Raw genomic sequence first — 20181 nt, 5'->3', positions numbered from 1 at the left:
TACCCAAGTGTACAGCCCTTGAGTGGGATTGATTTAAGAGCCTGGTTGGAGTAAAGCTTGATTTTGATGAGGGAGCAGATGACAACAGCTAGTTTCCAACTTTTAATATTAATGTTTTGCACTGGTTATACTTACTAAATCATAAATATTTTTAACAAGAAAAAATGTAGGGTGAGACTTTTTTACTTCTTATAAAGTTTATGAAACTCTACTTCCCATAAAATGAAATAAGTTACCAATGATCAAACCTGGGAGAGAGAACTGAAGGGATAAGAATTATAAGATATGAGGTAACCACAGTATAAGAATAAAAAATTCAATGTCAAAAAAAGGAAATCTTAGTTATTTATTTTGGAAACAGCATCTCCCAAGCCATTTAAAGTACTTACTTCTGTTTTAATCTGATATAAGCAGTTGATAAATTGTTCCAGGCCTCAGCATTCTGTAATGATACCAAAAAAATTGTTTACTTATATTATACTTCCCTGATAAAAATACATAGATAACACTACTGTGAATTATAATCAATTTTTCTAATCACACATATGAATACATATTCTCTACAAGGTAGTAAAAATATTACACTGGAATAGAAATTATTATATAAGAATAGAAATGGATAAATAAACATTATTGACTATAATAATCATATCTATAAATATTAACCAACTCTTTTCTGGTTGGATTACATTATGTCAGCTCTTGCCCTCAGTTTAACACTGTAAACAGTCATCCTCTTCAGGATCTAGCTGGAATGGCTGCAGAGGCGAGTGCTCCCAGGCTATCCTCAGGCTTATGGAGCATTTAAACCATGTGGGAAACCTTTTTGAGGCTTAATTCATTAAAACAGTTACAACATTGCTGCAGATCAATGTGTAAAGATAAGTTTCATGGCCAAAACTAAGAGCCAGCCCAGCATCCTTTACTCAAGAAAGAAATACCACTTAACCCACTGAGAAGTCAGTTGGCTTGTTCATATGAATACAGTCAAGTACAGGCCCCAGAGAGATAAGTGAACACAATTTTAGTATCTACTTGAAAGCAAATCTATTGCACTGAAACAAAAAAATACCAATACATAATTCCAGTTAAGTAGAGAATTGTCTGTATGTACAGGTTTTTTTCCAAGTAAGTTATTTCATTAATAAATAAAAAAAGAATGTCACCTTTCATTACTCTCTCATTCTGTTCTCTTGGGGAAAAGAATCAATGATAGTTTCTGTCAAGTAGATGGCATTAACTCAAGTTAGGTCTGGCACGCTGGCAGTTAGGTCTTTTGACAATAGTGTTGCCAGTGCACTCCTGAGAGGTAATCCAGATGATGCCTCTGCTATCAAAATGCACAGTCACACCCAAAACGCCAAAATTGTACACATAGCATTACTGTACCCTGGGCATCCTGAAAAACTGGCTAACAAGCTCCATCCTCTCCCTGTGCTCATGAACTACGCGCTTACAAATTTACCTGTCATACAACCATTTATTGGTTTGTTTTCTTTTTTCCCCAGGAAGATTTGATTACTTAAGGGACTAAGTATTTTAATCTGATTTTTTTTCTCTCTCTCTTTTTAGCACTCTCCATAGTCAACTCATTCCCTTTTCTCTGTTTTAGCAAAGTATGCAAGCATAAAGGAATTTCAGCTCAAACATATTTTAACATTCACGCACACATACTTGGATGAAGTTAAGTATTGGGCAAGTATTTTTACGATGCCTCATGACAAAAATATATCCTTCATGCACAAGTTTAATTTATTCAAAGGGTTTAAACAAGTTTTTCATTATTGCTTCGCTTGTTTATAATGAAAATATCCTTGTTGCTTTTAGATAAGCCATCTGAATCTCTTGTTGAAAAGTACATACATCTGGTTCCAATGTCACACAGCGCTGAAATGCTTTGGCAGCACCTTCATAGCCCTCTAAAGCAATGTATGCACAGCCCAAGGAAAACCATACACCTAGCTGGAGAGAAAAAATGGATGATTACATATACATACACATATACATATATATTTCTGAATAGAAAAAATAATTTTGCCTGGATGCTTAAATACACACTACTCTTGTTCATTTTATCTGATTCTCAGCTATCATAATACTAGCACACTGGAATAAATAGTATCCTGTATGCAGAATATATGACAACTTTAGGTTCAAAGTCTTAATATGGATAAAAAAAAAGTTTTTAACTATATATGAAGTGCTCTTAAGTGATAGCTAGAGGTTTGCATATTTTGCGTTAACTTGTGAAAAAGCCACATTCATTTTAGAGTACTACAATTAAGTCAAATAATAAGTACATTGAAATGTACTTAAACATTTCTGAACATGAACACTTTAAAATTATAGCTCTACTTTTCAGAATATCAATCTTCTCTAGTTTATAATGCAATGCTTAGAGATAGAAATGTACTTAAATAATGCCTTGTATAGAGAACAGAACTTTACCAGTTCAAGAATCTTGCATTTTAAGTCTTTAGTTGTTACAATCAGATACCTCTGATCCATAAAGATTCAACCAGGGAGAAGAGCTCAGCACCTCCTTCTCCACTTCCCTTCCTCAGGAAGCTGTAGAGAGCAATGAGGTTGTCTCTCAGCCTCCTTTTCTTCAAACTGGACAAACTCAAGGCTCTTAGCCACTCCTCACAGGACATTCCTTCTGTCTGCTTTGTTGTCCTCCTCTGGATGTACTCAAGGACCTTCATATCTCCCTTCCTGTGGGGCTCAGAACTGCACACAGCACTCAAGTTGAGGCTGCACCAGCACCGAATATAGTGGGACAATGACCTCTTTTGATTGCCTGGTTATGCTGTGTTTGATGCCTCTTGGCTGCCAGGGCACACCGCTGACTCATATTGAGCCTGCTGTCTAGTGATAGGACATGTGGGAACAGCTCAAAGCTGCACCAGGAGGGGTTTAGACTGACATCAGGAATCATTTCTTTACCAAGAGAGTAACACCAGAATAGGCTTCCTAGAGTGATGGTCAATGCCCATCAGGCAGTTGGACTAGATGATTGTTCTAAGTCCTTTCCAAACAAAATAGTCTGTTCTATTCTAAATCATAACAGATACAGGCATAACTTACAGCAAACTGGATATGCATTTTCACAATAGCAAGTTCATGATTTGCCACATGGTTAGTTCTCAAAGAGATGCAAGTTAAGCAGTACTACCTTTTTAGAAAAGCTCTATAATTGGGAAATATTAAACCACAAATACATATCACAGACAGAACATTTTCTGACAGCATTCTGCTGTTTAAATGTATGCAGTAAAAATCAAACAAAAGATTTTATAATCATGCTGCAAAATCATTCCAGGTAGTACTACCTACTGGAATAAGCTCAGCCATTTCTCCATTCTAAATGCCAAGGTAAGAATTATAAATAGCTTTTACCAGAAAAATTTTTGAGAGAGCAGGGAAAAAGGTCTGGAAGAGGAAGATGGAAAACCAGGTTACATTAATTCTATACTGCACAACAACATACTGCTTTTGAAGGTGTCTGATTAATGTTTATATCCTCCTGTGGTTTGGATGCTAGTTCTGAATCAAGCAATTCTGTAACTCAGGTTCTGCACAGGAAACCATAATGGCTACTGAAACACAAAAACATTACCTTAAGTAACATTTGCAAATCAGGGATTTTACATGGTTGAGGATAAAGATTCATTCACATGCAAGGAACTTCTACCTCTACAGTTTAAGTCCGAACTCTATGACAAATATTTTTGCAGTTCTTTCCAGATCAGGCTCATTTTTCTGACTCTGAGACCCAACTTAAGGTGAGTAACAAAATATGTGCTCCTGAATTAGATGCTGCAGAGTTCATAGATGACCCACTTCAAAACTTAGATCCCAGAATACCAATGTGTAACATTCATCCCTGTCAGACCTGGCACCCTGGTGAGCAGCCTTAACGATACCAAGAAAAGAACTGAATAAGCTTGGCAATAAAGATATCCTTTTGCATTTGAGGGTGTACATGGATAGCCCATCCTCAGAGCATATGGATGAATAGGTGAAGATGGAAATGTCAATTACATCTGGCCTGCACAAACACAAAAAATTTCAGCATTGTCACTCTGTCACCTTTCATGATCCTTAAACTCATAATTCAAAGAAGAAACTGCACACAAAAATTAAACATTTAGTCAATCTTATTTAAGACTTTTTATCTGTTAACTTTCCAGAAGTCTAGCACTCCCACATGGCTGCTACCTCATTAACTCCCCTTTCTCATCTTTCTAGAAGCAATAACTTTCTGCATCTGAAAAGCAGGGGTAGAGAAGGGACTGATCAAGTATGAAATTGAAGGATAACTCAAAACTCTACAGCTCAGGACATAAACAGTGCTCATGTAAAAGGTGAGAGAAAAAGAGTCACTGCATGTTTTATAATTCTAGTGAGAAGCTTTACTTCTGAGCTTGTGCCTCCAGAATCTGATTTGACTAAAACTTCCACCATTTTGATTTTTTGAGGCTGACAGTGAACAGCTACATCTCTCAGGCACTGGTTTACCTATGCTTATGCTTATCAATTCCTTTCTCAAGGAAAAGTTGCAAAACAATAAGAAAGCAAAATGATTCTGTGGAGAAAAGCTATATGAGCAGGTACCTAGCAGAAATCATATAGTGACTGCAAAGAATGATATATAATTTTATTAATAATTTGAAACAAGATATATTGCCTAGCAGTAACTATCTATGAAGGTTTAGTCTGAATAAAAAAAAAAATTAAGAACTGGATATGATAGAGAAGGTTGGGAAACATGTCCAAAAGAGAACCTTTAGCAGACAAGAAGAAAGAGATGAAAGTCTCTGAGGTGGGAATTGAGTCAAGGAGCCTAATGAGATGCTATGATAAGAAGGCAAAAAGTATAAAGAAAATTTAATGGATTGTGCAGATGGAAGAATGTCACTATATGTTAAAGAAAACTTCTGCATCCATCACATAGAAATTAACTGTGTAAACAAACAACAGAACCAGTATAGACTAAAATTTCTGGCCTCGGTAAGACAGCAATATAAAGACTGAATCTCAGAATATTTGACTAAAATGGAGAAGGTAATATGCTCAGGGATATTAGAAGGCTGTGAAAATAGAAATCCCAGAAAATACAGGGATATTTCAATTATTCCACATAGTTTAGTAAATACTATAATGGATGAAATACCAAGGCTAAATATTTTAGATATGAAGAAGCTAGTCAGAAGGCAATACTTACCTTGATCTTAACCAGTAGGAAACCTTAGGTTCAAAATGTTACCATAGAAATGATACTTTGTAATATATCTAGATTCGGTCCTCCTTCAAGAACAAAGGCAATTCATTTAATACAGAGAGTATTAAATTTAAGAGCTACTTAAAATGGAAAAGCTATGATAAAAAGTGAAAGGGACAACTGAAAGAGTACAGGCCTGCAGTAGACTTGAAACATTTAAAGCTAAGACATTTCAAGGCTTGGAGCAACTGCATACCGTCATTCTAAAAGGCTCTAAAAAGACCAGACAATCATAACAGTTAAAAACAAAATAAAGGAGATTATTAAGAATAAGAGGATGTGCTTTAAAAGCTGGTGTGCTAGGCAAATGAGAAAACTTGAAAAGAACAAGTTTGACAGGTTAAATGAAAAAACAAGGTAGCTGTGTAAAAAACCAAACACAATGAAAAAAAAAAAAGCCCCATGGTTCTTTGCCTTTCATTTACTATAGCAATGAAATATCAAAAGTAGAGCAATTATTTAATAATATAGTTAGGATACAGTTTTAAGAATGGACTTAGGCTATTTTTTTTGTGGAAAGAATGATAAGGATTCCCTTTTCACTGGGGAGGGCACAAAATCTGCTGATCCCACTGGCTGATGTAACAACTGCTCTGAGAAAGTGACTGAAAGGTAGTGCAAGGAAAAATTCATCCAAAGTAGAGAAAAAAGAGTTTTGTCAAGGCTTGTGGAACTAGGTTAAAGCTATTTTTGGAAATGAAAAAAAAGTGCATTGGCTAGAGAGTTGAATGTCATTACTGATTGGAAAAACACATGAAAATGAGCTGTAAATTTTTGTCCTTTTCAAAACTGAAGACAGTGACCAGCAAAGGAAGATAATTCAGGCTTGGACTCATTTTTAAATCTTGCCATCAGGAATATCCAGGCAAGTCTTTAATAATTCTAAATGATTATGAAATGCTTTATGAAAGTCTAAACAATTGTCTTATATTAGTGGTAGTATAGCTCCAAAATAACCTAATTACAGTATAGCTGATGATTTAAAAAGAAAAAAAAAAAAAAACACAACAAAATCACATGTCTGAAGAAACTTTTTTTGCATTTTTAAAGTAATTTCTACTATTTGCACATGGCAAATGCATATAGATTTCTTTTTCCCAGAATCCAGCAAGCACTTCAGTACAATACTCTTAGGAGTACAGCAGTGTTAGTTTAGAAAAATCTATACCCTGCAGAGCAAAATCAGTCTTTGGAATTAGTAATTACAGTAAAATTTTAAGAGCTCTAATTGAGTGAAATCCTAGCTGAGTACTTTTAAAATTATTCTTTTTGGCATCATTTATCACTTAAGTATGGAGACTTTCATCACCATTTCCAATGAGAGGCTCTAGCTCAACTCGTTTGAGTTACTTTACAATTACAAGATGAATGACAAGGAGAGCTGCTGAGAATAAGGCTCTCATTGCATTGTCCAAAACTTAAATTCCATTGATGGCCAGCTGACTTCTAAATTGTGACTGTTTTCCCAAACTGGAGAGAGATTACTTGTCTTGTTTCACACCCAAGAAAATTAGCCCGAGAAGTTATGAACCAAATAGTCTAGGATAAAAGAGGATTATTCTTCACTTGCAGACTGTAACATGGTGGAGGAGATGCTCCAGTGGCAAGATACTTGCAGGAAAATGCAAGAGAAATGCATCTGTCATCCACTAGGCATGTATTAGAACAAGTAATTCTGTGACAGTGTTAATGAAGACAAGTTTTAGATATATTTGGACTGTAAAACTTTCACTCCTTTGTGGCTTCTCCAAAGTCTAATATGGTGGTTGCCTCATACTTAAAAGACCTATCTCAACCAAATTTGACCAGTTGGCCAAAGAGTACACAAGATTAAAGAAGGATTGACAGAGAATAGTTGTATGCAATAGATGTTCTGGGGAATAATTTGCTGCAGTCTAAAAACCTCTTCCTCAAAAAAGATTTCTGATAACCACCAAAACCAAAACAAAACAAAAAAGCCTTTGTAATAGGGAGCCCTCATTTGCCTGAAGAATCACTCACAATTTTGGGAAAAACTCATTATCGAATATTTTCCTTTTATTGAAGTCCTTCCATCTACAATGACCTTCCTCTCTGCTCTTGGTCCATAAGATATCCTGGAATAGGAAACAATTAATTTCTGGACTGACAGAATAAAAGTAGTCTTTAGAAGAGAGTGATACGTCAATCCACACCATTCATTTGCTCAACCTGCTTGAAACAATTAATCTGAATCTTAAGCTGAACTTCCAGAGCAATAAGAGGAGGAAATGTTAGCTTTCTGATATGGACTGGCCTATTTTTCTTGGAATGCCCTTCATTTTAAACTTCCTTTGGATAGGACACACACACAAAAAAAAGCACCTCAGCAGAATATGTCAGGTTTGATCCCTGTAGTTCATCTGCAGCCCTTTACTATCTGGGAGTCCTCTTAATCGCAATAAGGTTCTTACCTGATTAATACACATTTTTTAATATATTTGATATCCTCACAGGTAAGCTCAGGAAGTGTGGGTTAGACGAGTGGACAGTGAGGTGGATCAAGAACTGGCTGAATGGCAGAGCTCAGAGGGCTGTGATCAGTGGTTCACAGTCTAGTTGGAGGCCCATAGTTAATGGTATTCCCCAGAGGTCAGTACTGACTCCAGTCTTGTTCAACATACTCATCAATGACCTGGATGTAGGGATGGAGTGTATGCTCAGCAAGTTTGCTGATGGTACAAAACAAGGAGTAGTTGACACACCAGAAGGCTGTGCTGCCATCCAGTGGGACCTGGAGAGGCTGGAGACTTGGGCATAGGGGAACCCAATGAAGTTTAACAAGAGCAAGTGTAGAGTCCTGCACCTGTGGAGGAATAAACCCGTGCACAGGCTGCTGAAAAGCAGCTCTGTTGAGGAAGACCTGTGAGTCCTTCTGGGGAATAACAAGTTTACCATCATCCAGCTGCGTGCTCTTTTGGCCAAGAAGGCCAATGGTATCCTAGAGTGCATTAAGAAAGGTGTGACCAGCAGGTCAAGGGATATTCCTCTCTCCATCTGCCCTGCCCTAATGAGGCCACATTTGAATAAAAACATGACTCTTAATCACTGGAATAAAATATGTCATTGAAATACAAAGCTTTGAGATAAATGATATGAAAGCCTGGAGGCCTTTAAAAGTTTTCTAAAGCAGGAGTCCAGCTAGTTGTGTGGAACTCAAAGCAGCAGCTTCAGCAATATCCTACTTTCACACAGACCTGGAAACGGCTATGAAGAGCACAATTTATATCCATAAACAATCACAAACCTATTTTAAATTCTTCATAGCTTTTACAGGGTGGACCTTATTGGGATGGGATATAGTGGCTGAGAAACTGAAACAAGATTTCAATTACTGCAGAACAGCTTGCAAAGGGTCTGTCAAAACAACCAGTTTCATCAAGAGAGCTCTTTTGACTGTGGTTTCAGTTTTGATGCATTACTGTACTAAAATGTCCTGTCATCACAATTGTAACACAATGACTCCAGAGCAGGATAGACCAGAACACTAGAACAAGATCTCTGTGAAATACAGAGATCAAAGCCTGTAACTCAAAGCCAACATATAAGGCAAAAGGATAATTTCAGTAAAATCTGTACAGCATTCTTCTTGTAACTATTTTGCTTGAAACTTGTTCATTATTTTTCTCATGCTAATTATTAATTTTCAATGGCTTGATCTCTTTGAAATAGAAAAGCTGTACAGGCAAAGCATTTGCTGCATTCAAGGACCTTAATGCAAAAGGATGTCTCCATTTCATTATGCTACTGTTTTTAGTCAAGCTTCCAAGTACATCACTAAAAATTTTCTAGGAATAGTAATAAGCTCTTACTTAGACCATTGTGCATGGAATTGCCTTTTAAGAAAATGTTTCATCATTCAAAACTGAACACACCAACTAAAACAAAACCATAGGTGTATCATCTCCCAACCTGCATCGGGTTGATCTGCACGGAACGTTCAAAGCACTCCACACATTCCCTGAACTCCCGGCTGCGGAGATGGAGGAGGCCTTTGGAGCGCTGGGCACGGGCGCTGCGGTGCCTGGAGAGCTCCCAGGCCTTGTCGTAATACTGGTGGTCTTTAAGAACATCACCAAGCAAACAATATAATCCTGGTGTTTCCTTTTTCTCTAACTCTCGCCTGAGTATTTCTTCCGCCTGTTAAAGAACAAAGAGAATTCAGGACATAATGGACAGTTTATTTTCAGTCAGTCACCTACCTGAACACATGACTTTAGCACCTTGGAATCATCAGTTGCAGTCTAAGAATTTGGGATAGTAAAGAAACAGTATCTTGGTCCAATACAGCATCAAAGATAAAGTCTAGAGAAAATCTGGTTCCAAACGGTTTTAAAACAAAAAAAAAAAACAACCCAACACTTCAACATCAATATGATATGGTGGCTTTTGTTTTATTTCACCACTGAAAATGTCCTCATGAAAACAGGAAGCAGCTTGCTCCTCATTTCATATCTTAGGTGTGTATTCTGCTCGAAGAGCAAATATCAGTTCTGGACATGGAACCTGTGCCTCCTCCATGCAAAGCAGTATGAGCACTGTTAAAGTAGGTGCTATACTAATAGTTTATCATCTGTGGTTTTTACCTATATCCTAAGTACTCCTGCAACAACTGTCATTACTTTTTCTCTAACTGTTCTCTTCTGAAAATAGTTATTTGCATTCTATTATGTCTGAAGATACATTCACTTTCATACTGTTGGTTTTGGAAATTCTTTTTAATACTTTCTTATGTAAGATGCAGAAGTAATAAACTCATCTAAATGTTTGAGATAAAATATATTAATGATATATACAGAATTATGGAAAAGAACACACAAACTGAGTCTCCCAGACTTCTATTATGGTTGTAACCAACTTTCAAAAGCTCTTTATCTCAGGGTCACTATCTCTCTCTAGCTATAAAATTATTGTTTCTCTTTTAAATAAGAGATAATCTGCTTTCTGTGGCTTTCTGGAAAGATAAATACACTGGACAGACGATCTGTTATTCAGACCAAACTCTTACCTCAGTCCCCTGCTGCAAAAACGTATCATACATAATTCAGCTCAGTATAATTTTTCTATTAAAAAAGTTCTATTAGAACCATCTGAACTAAGAAATACCCAATACAGTTTGCCACAGAATTAAATTTTGACATTATCCATCTATTATAGCTAGTTTATCTGTAAGAAGAGCTGAGTTCATCTCTGCATTTAAGTTATTACTGCTTTCCTTGTGTTTATAAAAACTGCTTTCTTTGCCCTTCAGATGATCTCCAGAGAATCAGTCTCTTACTCTTCTTCCTCCAATCAGTAGAATTCATTGATCCTGGCTGAAAATTATTTATCAGAAAAATTACTTTGTTTTACTTTGTTTTGAAATATTTAATGTATCCTAATTCTAACACTTCATTCTTACCACCATTTTTGTTACATAAAGTAACAGTAAAGTCTACAAATATTTGAAATGCACAAATTTGAAGAAGGGATCCACTGTTTAGATTTCTAAAAGGACCTTAAATTAGGAAAAATGGTATCCCATTAAGAAGAAAATCAGTGGCTGAATATTAGGAAAATAATTTAATGACAAATGTTTTTAAGTTCCTATGTATATAAGATATAGAACAGCTCTCCAAAGAAAGCCAAGGAAACTATTATTGAAAATTTAGAATTAGCCTAGACAAAACATTAGAAAAACGTCAGCTTAAAAGGCACTTGCAAAGGGTTTGATTAGATAGCAGTTTACTTTGCCTGCCTTGCCTCCAATAGTTGCTATGACAAGATTAAAGGAACACATTAATAATAGATCTTTAAGATTATTTTTTTTCTAGAGCAGAGAAAACTGGGTGCTTTATCATTACAGTAATCACATTAGGATTTTTTTCCCCCTTCAGATAAAGTAAAAAGATTGAAATGTTACTGTGTAAACAGCAGCTCTGAGGTGGAAAGTGCATTCCATGCTGCTTCTTTACCTCTTCCTCTGCAAGGCGCTCCCAAACTCAGATTGCTATTTTGTGGCAGCGCTTAGTACTAATCACATACTATAAAGCCAACCATTCACCAACTGTATTTCACGTTTATGAGCTTAAAACCATCATGTTCTAGTCCCAGAATACAAGAATTCATTGCCAACATAAATATTTCAGCACGCAGATAAAACGGAGTATTAAATAAGCAGAAGTCTGAATTTCTCTTCATCTGATTAGCTATCTGATCATGTTTCTGGCATGTTACAAACCTTTTTATTACTTAAATCTTTAAAAGCTAATGCAAAGGATAGTAACAACAAACTAAAGAAAAAAAAATTCTCAAAACATTTGTCATTTGTCTACTAAAAATGAGACAATACTTTAAAACTGGGTTTCTCATTTTGCTTAGGTTTTTGTGAAGAAAAATATTTTTCTCCTATCTTTGCTGTAAACTATTTTCAAAAATGCACATTTAGTGTTTGATGAGAATCCTGCTTCTGCAAAAAAAGCAAAGTTTGTCTTAGCAGCAAAATCCATTATCATTAAGCATTTTCTACACAGCTCATGTAATGTACATAAAAGAAATATAAACACTAGAGATTTATTCTTACTCATGAAATAGAAGATGATGAACTTGCATGCTTTATAACTAAAAATTATATCTAAATTAAATATGGTTTGATAAGAAAATTATAAATTAAAAGTTGCCCAAAAAGAACAAAATGAAGTTGTATAACCCTTGCTGACTGAAAGAGATGTAATTATAACAACACTGCTTTTCACAAATGGTCTGCACCAGAATGGGTGGAATCCAGTACTCAGTTCAAAAGTCCATTGATTGAAGCATGAGAAAGATTTAGGCTGTTTTCTTTCTTTCTGTACTACTACAGTTGACACGGGAATTAAACAGGTGATGCTTCACAAAAATCCCTGATTGGTAAAGAGGGTTCTGTTTTAAAGAAAAAGTGGTTCCTTTTTATTACTCACTCCAAAGACTCCAGGAAACCAAGTTCAAGATTCATCCTGCATTTGGCCTTCTAACCCTAAACTTCCACTTGCCATACAATCCATGTGCTCCCATGCTTTGATTTTGTTTCCTAAAAGACCCTATTAGCCTCAATCTTCACAGATCAGTTCTATTATTTGACAAATCATTCCTTTGCTAGTTCAAAGTATTTCCTAAAAAGCTTCCATCTTTTCTGCTTGCATGTTATTTGTCAGGCTACCAGAAAAGTAGCATGAAGAAGCAGAACAGATGAGCATGAAAAGAGATAGTGAGAAAAAAAGGAAAGCTCTCCAGTTTTTGTTTCCCTGTAATTTTGTGCATGACTTTGGGCACGTCATTTACTCCTCTTGCTCAATTTGTAGCTCCATGTAGGAGTGCTTACCTGCCTTCTGTGTCTGTTATGATATGCAGTGGAAATGAATTAAGCTCTTGAATGAGCTCATGCACTAATTAGAGTAGTACTACTTAACTTTGCATCTGGGAAGCTTTTCCTGAATTTAAAGGTGAGCTTCATGAAATCTTACTGTAATTGTGCTTCCTTGCTCAAATGTTTTGCGATATCTGTGCCACATCATGACAAGAAAAATAACACTCTAGAATGTGGATAGCTGGGTCTATTGGTCTAAAACAAGATTGTTTATTCTGAGGAGATAATGGAACAGGGGTAGGGCTGAAAACAGTGTTGTAAAATGGAATATTTTAGCTGATGCTAAAAGGTATATCTCATGAATTTATCAAAGAGCAGCAGCTACCATGCTCTAGAGCTCCTGCAAGGGAGAAAGGCCTCACTTCAACTGGAGAAACTGAAAATTCAATTTTTTTTTATATTCAAATATAAAAAAAATACCTAAGTATGAGAAATGCTGCATTTTTTTCAATTAATTGAAGTTATATCTCTCTAATCTGTATGGTTAAATTACTTGAAGCATAATCTTTGTGCTCATGGCATTATAAAGTTCATCCTTTCTTTTCTTCTTTAGCAGGGAAATAATAGCATATCTAGTATATTATCCATTTTCAGTGAGGTTGAAGAAACCTATTAGGCCTCAACCAAATAAAGCTATCCAATGTAAATAATGCTCTGGAGACTTTCGGTCCCCCTCACAGTTAAAAGAAGGGAGAGGGACACTTTTCAACACTGCTTCTCACTACACACATGGAGATCAGTGTCTCCTTTTGCAACATGCCTGTTAAAGGACCACAATGAGTAACAGACTGGAATGAGAAAGCCACAGTAACTATGAACATGTTGTGCATTCAGATATTATAATACCTTTCTTTTTTGTTCTGTGCCCTGTTCTACTCATCTCTTGGCACTCTGTTACTCTTCTGCTAACTCGTGATATCAGTTTCTACTAATTTTGTTCAGATTATGAAACAAGTAAGTATAGACCTATATCTAGGAACTCTAAAGGAGCCACAAAAAAAAATTGCTGAATGTTAGTGACATCCTATTCTGCAAAATTTGTACTGCTACATGGCTCTGTTATAACTGAGTGAATTATGTAATTCCCAAGTGCATAGCCTTACCTGCATGTTGTGTTTCTTTGTCAGTGCATAATTCACAAATAGGAGGAAGGAACGTATTACATTAGTGTGTAAGTGCTCATCAAATGCATTGATATGCTGTTATCTGGCTGTTTTATTAGATTTTTCAGTATTTAAATTCAGGTTTTCAATATAAAAGCATTTGTGAGTGAAAAACATGCAGGTTTATTAAATAGAGTTTGTTCTTTTGGGCACATATACGCTAAGTTATTTAATGACATGAACATCCACAGAACAACATATTGCTTTAGTAGATTCTCATCCATTTCTGAAAGATTAACTGTCATGTTTAAGAACATTTTTCATAAATACAAGCTCTGAAAGCTTTCTGATAAGAAGAGCAAATAGCCATTCCCCTTGGTTTACAGCTAAATGTTTGTAATTCTCTGGCTTTTTCTATCTGAAGCTAGTTTTTTTTCCCAGCACTACTGTCACTCAGTACTCACATAGCATTTTTTGTTTGTTAAAGCACAGTTTTCTGTTTGTCAAAGCACCCTCATTCTGAAAGCATTTCTAGGCAGTTTCCTGCATTATATATCCTGTCTTATTCTCCGAGTACCATTTTCATAACTCCCTAAGGGCAGTTTGTGAATGTAACTAGGACAGAATGCATTTCCAGGAAATGGAAAATATTGACCTCTATTTTTACACTGTACTGAAAGGATTCGGATATTAGCATACTATCCCCAAGGCATGCATAATGTGACACAGAATTTGCCAACAAAACATATCTGTCAGTTTTTAATGACCAAAATTTAGGCATTGGTGCATGATAGCTGGGAAAAAAATACCTAAGTATGAGAAATGCTGCATTTTTTTCAATTAATTGAAGTTATATCTCTCTAATCTGTATGGTTAAATTACTTGAAGCATAATCTTTGTGCTCATGGCATTATAAAGGCACACATACATTCATGTATTTAATGTTACCATATACCAAACAGAGGGAAAGAACAGGGAAGAAAAGAAAAAAAAAAAAAAATGTTTTTGTCTGGAAGTGGGTATTTCTGAAAGCTATATAAATTCTGAAAATGATGCTTAACAGCATAAGTTCCTGTTACAGTCCTTCTGTGTAGGAGGCTGCATCAGGAAGAGAACACAGCTAGTTACACACAAGTAGGCATTGCTTCCAGATATTACCTTTTAAAATCTTCCTAGTATTGCTCTAATAGTAACAGCAAAATAAACAATAATAGGAGGGCTGCTAAAGCCTGCAAGCAGCATTTTTAAACAATTCTGTCATCAACACACACAAATTAGGTGATGGGTTTTAATTGTTTTTGTCTATAGCAGTACTGCTAAAGAAAAGATGGAGAAGTTCAGAAGAACATCAATATAGACTTAACAACCTAAAGCCTTTTAATCTTATGCCACTTCTTGTCTCAAAAATTTGATTCTGTAATTTGAATATGGTAACATTGGGCTATTAAATATATCAAGCTTTGATGTTGTTCTACTTAAAGCATTTTTTTAAAAGTAGTTAGCAGTTTGAAATCAAGTGGGAAAGAAAACTAATGCTCCCTCCTGACAAAGCTGCACAACACCATCATGAATGACTGCTACAGCCTTCTTGAAATGACCACATTACACCTTGCTGTGTATCCATAGTTAACCTGATTTTCCTGGAATATTTTCAAGAATCACCATCACAGTCTTCTTGCTTCTTTAGTTCTTATTTACCAGCTTCAATTTTATGCAGTCATTACCATAAATATATATTAATTTTTTAGCATTCACAGGTTATGACAGACTCATGTGTCACGTGTCCATTTTTCTTAGACTTTCATCAGAAGACACAGTGTCATTAGTGAATAGACAGCTCAAGCCAGGCAGTCCCTTTCACTTCAGATACTATTTCAAGACAGGATCTCAGCTGTAAAAAACATTCTTATTACCTTTCCATGCTGTCCTGCTCTTTCATAGCAGATTACTGCATCTTCCCACATCTCCAGCTCCTCAAATACCTGTAAGGCAGAGCTGGTACATCCCAGCTCAAAGAGTAAGCTTGCAAGCTGACGCTGGAAAGATAAGAAATGCCAGGTAACTGAAAATAGGTAAGTAAATGCTATTTACCTTTTCAAAAGATGTTAGAAGCATTTCTGACATCAGTAAGAAGCAGGCAGAGAATATGAAATTATTCTCTTGAAACATCAAGCTGGAACCTCAATGTATATACCTCTGTCTGCCCCTCGCCCCAGTAGAAGAATAATTGTTTTGATTTGCCTTTTGTTCATGTCAGTAGCTTAATTACTTTGAACTGGGTTATAACATAATGCAAAAATGGAAACAGACACGGCAAGGATGATTTGACAGAGCTGAACCTCCACCCCCCTAAATGAAGCACATGGCCTGTGCATCTGGAAAGCAGCTGCAGCAGGATGTTGGGAATGCTGAGAGTGGGAAAGAGAGGCTGCAGGAGGGCATTAAATCCTTTTCTAGCAATGCTCTCCTGCAGTAATATGTACCTGTGAAAACACATATGGAGGGAAAGGCTCCGACACAAATTTTAAGTACTTTTGAGAAACCACTGTCCTGAATAGCCACTGCCAAAGAGTGTTAGTTTTTTTTTCAAATCAATATTGGTTTTGATTTCATGTTCAACTGCTTAGTAGAGTTTTCCTCACAGATAAGTCAACCGCTTTGTTATTTCAAATTCAGCTGTTATTTCAGCATACTTATGAAAATAAACAAGTAATCTTTTCAAATTAAAAACAAACAAGATATGTTTTCATGACTTTGAAAAGTTGTCTTTGGTATTTTGTTTATTTTTTAAGAGCAGATTAAAATCACGTATAGGTTTTCATCTTTGAAGAAAGGATAACTTGTTTACTATGTGTGACAGATAGGCAATTTGGCTTGCAAAAACAAATTGCAGCACTTTGTGTAAGGACACCTAATTATGCTGTGAGATCACATACAGTGAACCTCTGCAGTGTTTTTAGTGATCCTGAATGGATTCCCTGAAGTTCTCCTCAGATGTCATGGACCTTTCTTTATAGGCTTGGGTTCAGTATCCGTTACAAATTCAAGCAGCTGCCACAGGGGAATACACTGGTAGTCAAAAATTTAAGAACTGGCTACAGTTCTTTGACATAAATATGTAACAAACTCTGAAAATCTGTAACAAAGTAATTACTTGTTAGCTTGATATTAACTTCTTAGTAAAAAAAACTACATTTGCCAGCATCTGGAACTAAACCTTTCTTTATGTTTTATTAAATTTACTCAGTCATAGGTAAAATTTATATAGGCAATATTTATATAGGCAATACCTCTTCATTACTATGACTAAAAGTCTGCAGCCATCTTCCATTATAAACCCCTATTTTAATATTTCTATCTTTGGCTTGGAAAATTGGCTTGGATTGAAAAGTGCCACTCTGACAAATGGAAATGAAAACCACATTTGCTAGTTTTATTGCAAATGCCTGTTGAAAAGTTGTGTGGAATAATTTGAGAATGCTAAAAGAAGATATAATTGGTTAAAGCAACATGCATTGAAGTTTATAAATCAAAAAGGAATAAAACACCATTAAAAGTAAATAACATGAACACCTTTGGAGGTATGCACTGCTAATAGTTTTCTTAATTTTGTTAAATACAGCATAATCCAACCAGATTCTAATATGTAGATGTCTGTTCTAGAAAGAGTTTATTGTCAAGGTAAACAGTGTAGTTTGGGAAAAAAAGTCCTGTCAGCACTAGTAAAAAGAGGCACGTCTTGAAAATAAAGACTTTCTCAGTTCAGGGAACTTTTCAGTGTACTTTTGACTCCTAATCTGTCTGCTTTGACCCTGATCCACTGCCTGACAACAATCCAAAGTGAGTGATCATTAAAAAATGAGAAAGATGTAAGCAATAGTAGCATAAGTAAAACAGTAATAAATAGTAGGACAGTGGCAAGATTATTTTTTCAGGAGATATGTTGTAAACTTGTAAGATTTGGTTCAATTTTTATTGGACGAAAAAGAAAATTGAAGAAGAATTGCACTACAAGCAATTACTTTCTCTGCATCATAGAACAAGACACCTGAAAGCAGAACTTGGGTAGAGTCTGATTTCTTTCCAGAAAAATCTGGAAAGGTGTGTTGTTTTAATCCTACAGTGTTTCAACCCAAGCTCATACCATACTCTCTTGACTTGGGAGTCATGCACTATCAAAACTAATAACCACAGACTTTTAAGTAAAGCTTGAAATGTGATTGCTACACACCTGTATGGCCCAACGTGGAGGCACCTGACAACAGTAGAAAATCTTCATACGTTCAGATACTGAAGTATTTGCATCTTCAAATTGGTCTGCAAGTGCCTGTATGTGCAAAGTATATTCTAGTTTAGTATTTACTTAGACTCAATCAACCGAAAAATAGAACTGTTCAAAGCATTCAGAATTTTAGGCATTCTTGACATAAAGGAGAAAATACGTTAAAGATAATACTAAATGCCAGTAAGCTTACACTATAATACGCTACAAGTCTTTTTATTACCCCATGTAAGAAAATGCACTAAATATTTGTGTAAAGTCTTTATTACAGCTAACAATTAATAATAAAGTTTTGAAGAGATTCAAATTTCCAAGTGCATGTAACAGAAATAAGAATCAAATTTACAATTCCAAACAAATACTTGTAGAGTAAAACCATATCAAATATTAAAGTGATCTTGCCTAATGCATTGCAATCCTTTAGCTAGTTTTTCCCTGTATTGATGTGTTTTAGGCATGAAATTTCTTATTAAAAAGAGAAAGACAAACACACTGTAGTCAAACATGCTTTTGGAAACATAGTTCTAATATAAAATAAGTGACTTGGAGTACAATTTAATTTTTTTCTTTCGGTGGAGCTTTTAGTTGTGGAGATGTTTTCTTCTGAAACCCTTTCAAAGAGAATGGTAAGTTTTGCACAGAAAAAGTGCAGCAGCTTGAGCACTAATTTTTTCCCTGAAAACACCTTATGAAGTTGCTTAAATCAAAATTCCATAGCAAGAAAATTAAAATATTAAAGGTAGTTACAGACAGAAATTTGGTTATAACTTTCATGATAAGGGAGAAACTCCTGATAGCAGTCAGAACTAAACTATCACATTTAAGACCAAAGATATAAATAAGGGAATACTAAATTATTTGCCCTCACACGATTAATCTAAGTCTTACATATAACTCAAAGATTTATAAGAGGATGTAGACAGGTTCTCAGCATGAAAAATGAATATAAAGATTCCCAAACAAAAGAAAAAATTGGATAGGGTGACTTCTTTCCCTCTTTCTAAATCCAACTGTCTACCCAACCTGTATCAATAATGCAAGTAACAGCTGTGCAAAATTAAAATGATCAGTTATGTGATTTAGACTGCTAAGCACCTTGTAACTTCTATTGATGTTAATGGGATTTACTAGGTGGCTTCATTCTTCTAATAAGAAAAAAAATCACAACAGGCAGCAATAATTCAGCCTTAAACTTCACACTTAACCACTTAAATTTAAATACTAATATCTAAAATATTCAATCTTATACACATTCTCTTTCATAAATATCTCCAGAGACATGTTCCTAGAGATTATCCAGAAACCTACCCCAAGAAAATAGCTGAGGTGTATTTGTGGCAAGGAAAGGGATAGATGAATAAAATTGCATTCCTTTACACAGTTTCAAGCAATCCAAAAGAAGTCAAATTAAAATAAAATCTTTAAAGTAATATTTAATTGCAGCGTTTACTTAACTACAAACTACATAACAAATTATATTTCACAGTTTTAGTTCTGTTGAAACGTTCCAATGCTATGCAGAAGCACATTTTTCTATATTCTGCTGAAAAAAACTTGAACTGAAAAATTGTGCAATTCCTTGGGTAATCATTTGATAAGACCAGACAAAGCAGTAAACTACAGTTGGAAAATTTTAAAATATTAATTGCTCTAAGTGTGAGCAAAGCCAGAAAATCCTAAATATGACCTGCAAAATATTTTTTGAGAACAGAAGATAGAAGGCAGAAATGTTTTAAATCAATCAAAACATTTTAAAGCTATTTAAAAAAAAAATATATCTGTTGTTCCAAAAGAAAACCTGGAATTCAAGCAGTTTTGAAAAAGAAACATATTTTATTGGAAATTTTGTAGCCATATCTTTTCTATGCTTCCTAGAGCAGAAAAGCATGATATGAATGACATGTTGTAGGAGAATATGAGTACCTGCAAGTAGAATTTTCCCCCTTCCCAAAATAAATGCTGTACTCTGTTCAGAGTTCCAACAAAAACTGAAAATATAGGTAGAACTTATGAAAATTACTCATTCCCTAAAAAAGGGCAAATGTTAATGAACTTCGAAGTTATTAAAATCCATGGTTTATGCACTCTCTTACATGTTGAAAAAGTATAT

At 35.2% G+C, this 20181-nt stretch overlaps 1 protein-coding gene across 1 annotated transcript in view; it reads right to left on the bottom strand.

Moving 5' to 3' along the window:
• The window catches only part of TTC27 (tetratricopeptide repeat domain 27), a gene marked incomplete at its 5' end in the record, with an annotated part of 122357 nt that overhangs the window by 16614 nt on the left and 85562 nt on the right, over window positions 1-20181 (bottom strand). Inside the window, 5 exons of the mRNA XM_008937889.1 lie at window positions 390-442; window positions 1864-1962; window positions 9215-9442; window positions 15703-15825; window positions 18021-18116. Of these exons, the coding sequence (XP_008936137.1) occupies window positions 390-442; window positions 1864-1962; window positions 9215-9442; window positions 15703-15825; window positions 18021-18116 (599 nt within the window). The remainder of the gene's footprint in view (window positions 1-389; window positions 443-1863; window positions 1963-9214; window positions 9443-15702; window positions 15826-18020; window positions 18117-20181) is intronic.

The sequence above is a fragment of the Merops nubicus genome, unplaced genomic scaffold (genome assembly GCF_000691845.1).
Source record: "Merops nubicus isolate BGI_N331 unplaced genomic scaffold, ASM69184v1 scaffold13823, whole genome shotgun sequence".
Lineage (NCBI taxonomy): Eukaryota > Metazoa > Chordata > Aves > Coraciiformes > Meropidae > Merops > Merops nubicus.
This window is presented reverse-complemented; position numbering and strand designations above follow the sequence as displayed.